The following is an 8,774-nucleotide window of genomic DNA, read 5'->3' as shown; positions in this document are numbered from 1 at the left end:
GCGCGGCGGGGGCTGGGGGGCTGGCGCAAGGGGACCTGGGCCCTGGAGGCTCGGGGATCATAAACCTTTTGGTGGCGGCGGAGTCGCCGGCACAGAGGGCGATTGCCCCGGTCAAGCACCAAGAGGAGGCAGGGAGGGAGCGCGCGGATGGGGCGCGTGGGGGGAACCGGCAGCAAGAGCAGCAGCAGCAGCAGCAGCACGCCGGGGAGCAGGAGGGGTTCGAGGGCTCCGAGGATGATTGGGATTACGAGACTGAGCAAAGCGATGATGACGACTACGAGGATGAGGATGAGGAGGCGGCTGGGGACAGCTGCGACCCGGAGCAGCCGCGGCAACAGCAGCAGCAGGAGCTGCGGCGGGACGGCAGCGGCCAGCAGCAGGTGGGGGAGCAGCAGCAGCGGCGGCGGTGGCAGCCTGCGCCGCCCACCCCCAAGAGGGGCCCGTCGCCGCTGCCGCCATGCATCCAGGTCGCCAGCCCGCCCGCAAACGGCTGCAAGGCCGCCGCAGAGGATGGGTTCTGCGGTGGCGCGGGCAGCGACTGCTTCCCAGTGCCCGGCGCCTCTGCGCCGCACAGCGCGGCGGCCACCCCCACCAAGCAGCGGCCGCCAGCGCGCGGCCTCGCGCCATCCCCCGGGCCCCCGGCGCTCGAGTCCCCGCCGTCCGTCGCGCGCGGCGCCGTGTCGGCGGCCGCCGCGGGGGCGCGCGCATCCCCGGGCTCTTGCAGCGCCGTGCTGCAGGGCAGCGTCACGGCCGCCGCGCTGGCGTCGCCGTCGCAGTCGATCCGCCCTGCGCGCCGCAGCCGGCCGTCGTGCACGCCCGGTGACGACGCAGACAGCAGCTGGCAGGCGGCGCGCGCGGCGGGCGCCGCTGAGGCATCCTGGCGGGAAAGCGCAGAAGGCCAAACCGCCGACCTGCCGGGCTCGGCGGGCCGGCGGCAGTGGCACGAGCAGCAGCAGCGGGAGCCGCAGGAGCAGCAGGGGCTGCGCCCTTTGGGTGCGCCCGAGCCGCTGCGCGCCTCGGCTCTGTCGGACCTGCTGAGCTCTGGCTCGGGCGACTCGGCGTGCTGGGGTGATGGCGGCGGCGCTGATGTCAGCGTCAGCTTTGCCGGCATGGGGCTGGCCGGCCCGCGTGCGAGCAACGGCCGCGGGCCGGGCGCGAGCGGTACCAGCGGCGCGCGGGCGGGCGGCGACGGCGCCAGCGGCGGGCGCGGGCCTGGCCCCGGGACGGGCGGTAGCAGCGCTTTGAGCGCCGGCAGCTTTGAGGGCGGCTACGACTCGAGCAGCCGGCACGAGCCGCCGCAGCGCGGGGCCCCAAGCAGCGCGGTTGGCGGGAGCGCAGGCGCGCGCCGCAGCCTGAAGGCCGTGTTTGGCCGCAGCAGCATGCGCAGCTACCACAACCCTGTGGCGGCCGAGAGCCTTGAGAACGCGCAGGACATGGCGCGCGTCTTGCGGGGCTCCCTGCTGCGGTCAGAGGACGCCCTGGCCCGCGCCCGCGACACGTCCCTGGACACCGGCGGCAGCGGCGTCAGCGGCAGTTTTGCGTCTCGCAGCCCGGCGCGGGGTTCCCCTGGCAGCCTGCTTCTCGGCACGGCGGCGGCGGCGGCGGGGGCGGCGGCGAGCACGCCGCTGGCGCGGCGCGGGTCGGGGGACTCGGACGAGGCGCGGCTGGCGGCGGGCGCGCGGCGGCGCCGCAGGTGGCAGGTGGCGGCGGGCGGCGCGGCCAGCCCCGGGGCTGCGATTTTCGGTGTTGCTGCGGATGGCGCCGCGCTGCACCCCCAGCCGACGCGGGAAGAGCAGCAGCAGCAGCAGCAGCAGCAGCAGCAGCAGCAGCAGCAGCAGCAGGCGCGCCCCGCCCTGCGTGCACTTTCAGGGGAGTGTGCGGTGGAGGTACCCGATGGCGGCGCGGCCAAGGCCCCAGGGAAGGGGAACGTGTTTGTGAACCCGCTGTTTGCGTCTGTCGCGCTTGGGTCCCCATCCGTTAGCCTCGGTTGATTGGCAGCGCTAGCAACTGATTCCTTTTGGCTCAGGCCTAGCTTCCTTAGCTGTGGAAACGGGCAGTGCTGCTAGGAAGTAGGGTGGGTTTTTTAGACGTTGTAACTCCTGGGGACTGCACCATTGTATGGGCAGCCAATCGTGGATACAAACTGTTTGCGTGATAGGATGCGTGTCAAACACTACTGCCTTGACACTATAGGCCTGTGCTATTGTTGATACCATCACCAGATAAGCAAGGGCAGCTTCAGCTTAGCAACGTGTGCACCGCAGCGCTGTCAACCATAAAACAGCATCAAGCCTTTGTCGACTCGGCCAAGCAGCAAGGCAAGCATGAGCAACTCTGTCAGTGTCACATCAAGCTGTAAGTGAACAACAGGGCCATGTGTAGGCAGCAAACACAAGAATGAGCTGCGCCCTGGCTCATCCTTCTCCGCATCCCGCTGACCCGGCAAGCACCCCCGCGGACGGAAGGTGCACCGCGGCGGCTGGCTCAGGCCGAGGAGCCGCCCGCATGCCCGGCCGCCGCGTCATGCTCGCACCGCATTTCCGAGATGCTTGGGAGGCAGCAACATCTGCGGCCACGGTGGCAGGGCGCACGCGATGGGGGTGGCAAATGCGCATTCGATGTGCACAGACCCCAGCGCAGTGTTAGGGCTTTGCTTGAGCAAGAGCAAGCCTCACCAGTTCCCAGCGTCATCTCCGACACGCACACGCACGCGCTCACGCACATGCACACAGAGGCAAGAAACACAGTAAAGTCAGGTCGAAAACTGTTGGTGATAAGATAATGCACCAGCAGTAGTGGCGTTCAAAGGTGGACATCCTTCACCCCCTGACTTGTCTTTGCCGACCTGGAGGCCCCCATTGCACAGAGCCAGCATCCGCACACCCACTCCACATGCATCGCTTCCGCCGTGAGACCCCCCCACCTTCTGCGCCACCGGCGCCGCCTCAACAACCTATGCAGCCCTAAATCCCTCGCGGCGGCCGGTCTGCGAGACGTGCCCGCCCCTGAACCCGCCCTCCGCGGCGCCCTCGTCGTCCCCAACACCAAAGCGGCCGTAATCCCGGCCCTTGCTCTCGCCCTCGCCCTCGCCCTCGCGCCAGGCCCCGCCGCCCTCCATTGCCGCCGCCTCCTCGGGCTGCGAGGCGGGCGCCTGCGGGGTGACAAGGTTTGGTTGCCGGCAGGGGGCAGCAGGTGCTCTGAATTGTGGCAGCCCACAACGCACAGTGCTGCCGTCAGGCGGGAGTCAAGGTTGATTGACAATAAATCACAATCTTGACAGGGCAAGCGGTCAAACCACCACAGGGCTAATCAGCTTGTAAGAGAAGCCCTAATAGGACCCGAGTCAGCACATGGACTGCACGCTACTGTATCGATGATGATGGGTGGGCTTGCAAAATCAGATGCATTGCAGAACGAAAGCATGACGGACTGCGACTGCAGGTGGGCAGGGCCCATCATCCAGACGGACGCCGGCGGTGCGCCGTGGTGTTTGCACCCACCTCGCGGTTGCCAATGGGGATGTCAGGGGTGAAGCCCTGCTTCTCCATCTCTTGGGGCTCGGATGGCACGTTGCTGCTCTGTGTGCATGGGGTGATGGAGGTGGGAAAGGGCAGCAACTTGTGGGGGTGTCACTGGCAATCCGTACGCAAGCGATCATGGAGCCAAAGAGGGCTTGGGAGCTTGGTGCTTTGACTGGTCTGCTGGCCTGGGTGGGTGTCTTGTGCGAGACGTAGCGCTTCTTGTGCGTATGCATGGCGGTGACGTCAGCAGGTCGTCACCGACGCACAGCAGGAGTTGTGCTGGCCATGTGCGACGCACTGGCTGTAGCCCAGGGATGCGTGATCCTTTCAGATCCATGTCTGTGAAGGCGTGCAGCGTGGGGTTGCTCACCTCGTCGCCGCGGCCCGGGCCGGCATGGCAGACCGGCGGTGTGGCACAGCGCCCCGGGGGCGCGACGGGGCGCGGCATGGGGCTCGGCACGGCCAAGCAGCATAGCCTGCCGCAATTCACGGTAGTGGTGTAGCGAAAGCTGCAGAGGTGCATCCTGTTCAGTTGTCGTTTGTTCCGGACGATGTTTCGGTGGATCCGTCGACGGTGCAAGGATCAGTTCACGGCCTGACAGCACGGCTCAGCGGCTTGAAGCGATGGCAAATATCTCGACCACAACCCGCGAAACATATCAACCTAGTGACTCTGGCTTGCTGCCTTCAGCCCGGTGACATCATCACGGGTGACGCTTGTCCACTTTGCCTTCCTAGGTGTTGACAAGGCTCAGGCACACAAACACTGCCCTGCACACAGCACAGGGCTAACACCTTACCCACGATCGTTGCCAAAACTCATGTGTTCAATGCACTCAACTTGATGGTGCAGGGTCACTATACATCGGTGAGATTGCATGAAAGCATGCCCAAAGGATGTCACCAACATGCAACACCAGCGTATATATGGCCATGTTGACCGCAGCAATTGCTCCCAGAGACCGTTTGGGGTTGTAAAGTGCGACAAGAGACAATGTCAACGGGTTGTATGCCAACAACATGACTCACGTGCATATGTACCATCCCGGACCGCGCCGACCCCTCAGATCCCCCTGGCGCACGCGCGGCAGTCCGCCCCTCTTCTCAGCGCCGTCCGGGAACTCCGCCAAACAACAAGAATTCGACCCTGTGACCACAACAAACACGGGCAAACAGCACCACGCACGCGTGCCGCGCAACACGCGCGACACGCCTACACGCCGCGCGCAGCCAGCGTCGTGGACGCGAATATGTTGTCTGCGCTCGCCGCCTCGAAGCCGTCGCGGCGGTGCGCCTCCTGGAGCTCCCCGGGCGCCAGCTGGGAATACTGGGGCAGCGGCTTCCGCTCCACAAACTCCAGGTAAGAGCGCACCACGCGGCGGGGCTGCAGCGGGAGACACACAGGGTGCGCGTGTGCGGTGTGCGCGCGCGTGGTCAAAGATGGTCCACCGCCAAAGACTGCAGGTGTGCGCATCTTGTGCCAGCATGCAAGCACGGTGCACGCAGGACGAAGGCATTGCCCCCGCCCTCTCTTCCTGCTCCACGCCTGCCCCTCCAACGAACAGCCCTCTGCCCCCTCGACGCACCGCACCGCACCGCGCCGCGCCGCCCGCTCACCTTGCCACCCCCCCTGAACGCCGCCTCCCCCACGTCCGCCACAGTGGACGACTGCAGCAGCAGGCCGTCGGGCGACGCCTTGACCGCGCCGCCCTCCTCGTTGAGGGCGAAGCCGCGCGCCACCAGGGCGGCGTTGAAGGCGTCCAGGCCGCCGGCCAGGGGCGGCGTGATGCGGTGCGTTGACAGGGCGGTGTGGTTGAGGGAGTAGCCGTTGACCAGGACCCTGGGGGTTGGTGGTGGTTGGGGCGCCGGCCCAAACGGTCAAAGCCAAGACCATAAAATCTGACCAAATTCCGGGGGTTTTATGGGGCAGTGGTGATGGCGCAACGCAACTGCTGGGCTGATTCGAATGGGGTGGCTGGAGCCGTACATGACTCGCCCGGGTCACTGGCGTTTGCTCCACCCGCCCCCCTCCCGCTGGACAACGAGACGATCAGCAGGCTCCGTCTCGAGGCGTGCAGCCTGAGATAGCACCCCGCCCACCATGCCGCGTACTCGCTCTCCTCCAGCAGAGCGCAGTAGTCCGCCTCATCCGGCAGCCCCCAGGGCAGCTCCCCCGTCATGGCGGCCCCCAGCACCGCCGCGGGGCTGAGGGCGCCAATGCCAGAGGTGCAGCGGCGGATGATCGCCTCTGCGGCGGGCGACAGCTGGCCAACCTGTTTGTGATTGCAGGGTGATGGGGTGTGGATTGGACGCGGCCGCTGGGGTTGATGCCTCGAGATAGTGAGCATACAAACAAGTGAGACACAAAAACGCGCGACGCGTGCTCTCAGGAGTCCGCAGCCGAAACAGGTCCAAGCCAGCCACGCTTGCCCGCCGCCCCAAAACGCGGCCCCCAGCAGGCGCGAGTGCAGCGCCGGCACCGCGCCCATCGTGGGGCGCATCTCAACCCTGGCCCCCACCTCGAGCTGGCTCACAAAAATGCGGGGCAGGAGGTCGTACGCAGGCGGGCCGCCTGGGGCCAGCGGCGGCGGAGCGTACCTGCCGGGCGATGGAGGAGGGGTCAAAAGGCCAGGCGCAAGCCCGCATTTCATCGTGCACGCTTGGCTCGGCCGCAGCACAGCGCTGGTCCCCATGCGCCATCGCCCCGAGCTCCGCCACATGCGTGCTGGCGCGCAGAAGCTTCGCACAGTGTGGCCGCCGGCAAACACTCTGGGGGCTGTAAGAGGGTCGGCTTCGCGAACTGCGGCTGACGGGACGGTCGTTCGCTGCCAACGAGCTCGTGGCCTGCTGGCTCAGACGTTGTGAGGCGCACCAGGTGGCCACCAGCTTCTTTTTGGGAAATTTGCTGTCGTCGCGGCGGCTGTAGCCGAAGGATTCGAGGAGGTCGCCCAGGCTCCCGATCCCCATGCCGGCGACCTGGCGTGCGCAACAGAATGGGCACAGGCTCGGCGCCATCGCCAGCCGTGTATGGCGCCCGCCTGCCGCCTGCGTCAACCTCCCCCCCCCAAAAAACCGCAGTCCCAATATCCAGGCGGTGGTGGTGCAGGGGGCAGAATCCATGCACAAATGCAAGCCCGATGGGGCTGTTGGCTGGTAGCGCGCACCCCGAACGTCCTGAAGGCCAGGTGGTCGTGGAACAGCTGCGACGCACCGAAGCCGCCGGGGCCCGAGTACAGGGAGTCGATGACGCGCGACGCCGTGGGGTTGGCCGCTGCGGGCGGGTAGGCATGTGCGTGTGCGGGTTGACGTTGGTGTTGTGCATAGTTGTGTGTTATGCATGCGTGCGAGCATGCGTGCGTGCGCGCACCCACGCTTGTGTGTGTGTGTGTGGGTGCGTGGCAGGGAGGCTGCATGCCTGGAACTGGCAGGCATGGGTGAGGCTGACAAGTACGATATAAGAGAGGGGATGGTACTCATAAACATCAACCTTCGAAGAGACATGAGCACAGGTGGCAGCATGGGTTGCAGAGGCGACCAAGGGTGGCAGCAGCCCCCCAGGCTACCGCTGACGCGGCTGGCGCTCCCCGCGGTCTGCAAGCTGCCTGCGGATTCAAAAGCGATCAATCACCCCGCCGCCTGCCTCACCCCAGTAGCGCTCCAGTATGTGGTTGAGGGAGGCGGCGAGAACACGAACGGGCCCCTGGAGGAAAGAGGGAGGCATGTGGGCTGCGGCCAAGCCACACATGACGGCCTGGGCCCGGCTACGCCACATGCCCGCACACACGCGAGCTGCGCGCTGATCCAGCATCGGTCACACGCCGTTGCCGACCGGCGTAAGCTGTTTGTATAAGGGTGGCGGCCTCAGATCTAACCACTGCTCACCCGCAAGGACTCATCGGCGCTGGTGCTGGTGCTGTTGGCTGATACCCGCGTTTGGATGTGGCGACGTGCTGGCATGGCACGCCCCAAGCGAAGCGCAGTGGGCGGCCTTACAGCGGCCCTGGCGCAGCGTGCCTTCAGCATCACTTTCATTTCCTATCACGAGGCTTTGATCAGGGCCAGCCAACCCAGCTCCGAACCCCAACACGATGAAATTAGTGCCCTTCCACTCTTCACACGTACTGCTGGGTGTGCAATAGACCGCATCCACTGCAATTGGATAAATCCTATTTGAGGTATATGCGCGCTCAACGCAGCCCAACCTTCTCCTTGGACTTCGCTTCATCTCACGCGTCACACCCCAGCATCGCTGTGCAAGTGGTGGCCGCGCGTAGGTGAAGCCATCATCTCAGCAGATCGGGGTGTGTGCGCAGTGCTTGCCTCGAAACCCTCTCGCAGAGGGTGGCAGGATGGCTGGGGACGCACGGCCGAGCAGCTCGCATGAACGAGAGGACACTGAGGAGCAGCCGCTTTTGAAGCGCCGCGTTGAAGCCCCGCCCAGCCAGCAGGACGAGGCGCGCACCGGGCCGAGCACCAGCGGCGCTGCAGCAGTGGCGGCGCACCTCTTCGGCCTCGGCAAGCGCGGTTATGCGGCGCTGACAACTAGAGACAATAGCGACAGCGCCCCTGAACCTGCTGTGGCCGCAGCAGCCGCTGCAGCCCCCAGCCAGCAGCAGCAGCAGCCTCCGAAGGCCAGCACATCGGGGCCGCTGAAGCCGGCGCCTTCTGGCGACGCTCCCGTCTGCCGCATCTGCTTGGTGGGTGCCCTGTCGCGCGGCGGTAGACCTTGCTGCTGATTGCATCCCTCTAAACTATGCTGTTCAAGACTCTGTGTGTGTTTGCTGATCTCATTGCACGCTCCACCCCACCTGCACACCACCGCACGCCCCGCCCCGACGCCCGCCTCACCTGCCCCTCCTCCCCGCACTGACAGGAGGAGGACGATGCGTCGGCCCTCGTCGCCCCCTGCCACTGCGCCGGCACGCAGGCCTGGGTGCACCCCCGCTGCATCCAGCGCTGGGCAGACGAGAAGCACGACGTGCGCTGCGAGGTGTGCGGCTCAGAGTATAAGCCCTCCATCGTCGCTGCGCCCCCGCCGCGCCCCGCGGCCGCCGCCCCGCGCGCGCTGTCGGCCGAAGAGGAGCGCGCGCTCAACGCGCTGCTCGCGCGCATGATGGTGGCGCGCGGCGGCGGCGCGCTCTCGGAGCTGGAGGGCGGCTCGGCGGCGGCGGCGCGGCGGCGGCTGCGGCTGCTAGAGGTGTATGACATGGGGGCCCGCCACGACGATTACATGGAGGAGCGCCACGGCACTGC

General features: G+C 66.6%; 4 protein-coding genes across 4 annotated transcripts; 2 read left to right on the top strand and 2 right to left on the bottom strand.

The window, feature by feature from the left end:
• Positions 1–147: 147 nt before the first annotated feature.
• Positions 148–1,991, top strand: MNEG_11021 (hypothetical protein; the record flags this gene model as incomplete). The annotated part of the gene is made up of 3 exons (XM_014040510.1): positions 148–156; positions 252–380; positions 468–1,991. 3 exons carry the CDS (start codon positions 148–150, stop codon positions 1,989–1,991), a joined length of 1,662 nt encoding a protein of 553 aa, XP_013895964.1.
• Positions 1,992–2,953: 962 nt separating this feature from the next.
• On the bottom strand, positions 2,954–3,548 carry MNEG_11020 (hypothetical protein; the record flags this gene model as incomplete). Its single annotated transcript, XM_014040509.1, has 2 exons — positions 2,954–3,151; positions 3,501–3,548. 2 exons carry the CDS (start codon positions 3,546–3,548, stop codon positions 2,954–2,956), a joined length of 246 nt encoding a protein of 81 aa, XP_013895963.1.
• A 1,186-nt stretch (positions 3,549–4,734) lies between these two features.
• Positions 4,735–7,478, bottom strand: MNEG_11019 (hypothetical protein; the record flags this gene model as incomplete). Its single annotated transcript, XM_014040508.1, has 8 exons — positions 4,735–4,905; positions 5,139–5,361; positions 5,622–5,794; positions 6,041–6,119; positions 6,394–6,497; positions 6,686–6,792; positions 7,167–7,221; positions 7,404–7,478. The coding sequence occupies 8 exons, from the start codon at positions 7,476–7,478 to the stop codon at positions 4,735–4,737; spliced, it is 987 nt and encodes a 328-aa protein (XP_013895962.1).
• A 392-nt stretch (positions 7,479–7,870) lies between these two features.
• Positions 7,871–8,218, top strand: MNEG_11018 (hypothetical protein; the record flags this gene model as incomplete). The annotated part of the gene is made up of 1 exon (XM_014040507.1): positions 7,871–8,218. A coding segment is annotated over one exon (348 nt), but the record flags the coding sequence as incomplete, so codon positions are not given.
• Positions 8,219–8,774: the final 556 nt, after the last annotated feature.

This window comes from Monoraphidium neglectum (genome assembly GCF_000611645.1).
Source record: "Monoraphidium neglectum strain SAG 48.87 unplaced genomic scaffold scaffold02559, whole genome shotgun sequence".
Classification (NCBI taxonomy): Eukaryota; Viridiplantae; Chlorophyta; class Chlorophyceae; order Sphaeropleales; family Selenastraceae; genus Monoraphidium; species Monoraphidium neglectum.
This window is presented reverse-complemented; position numbering and strand designations above follow the sequence as displayed.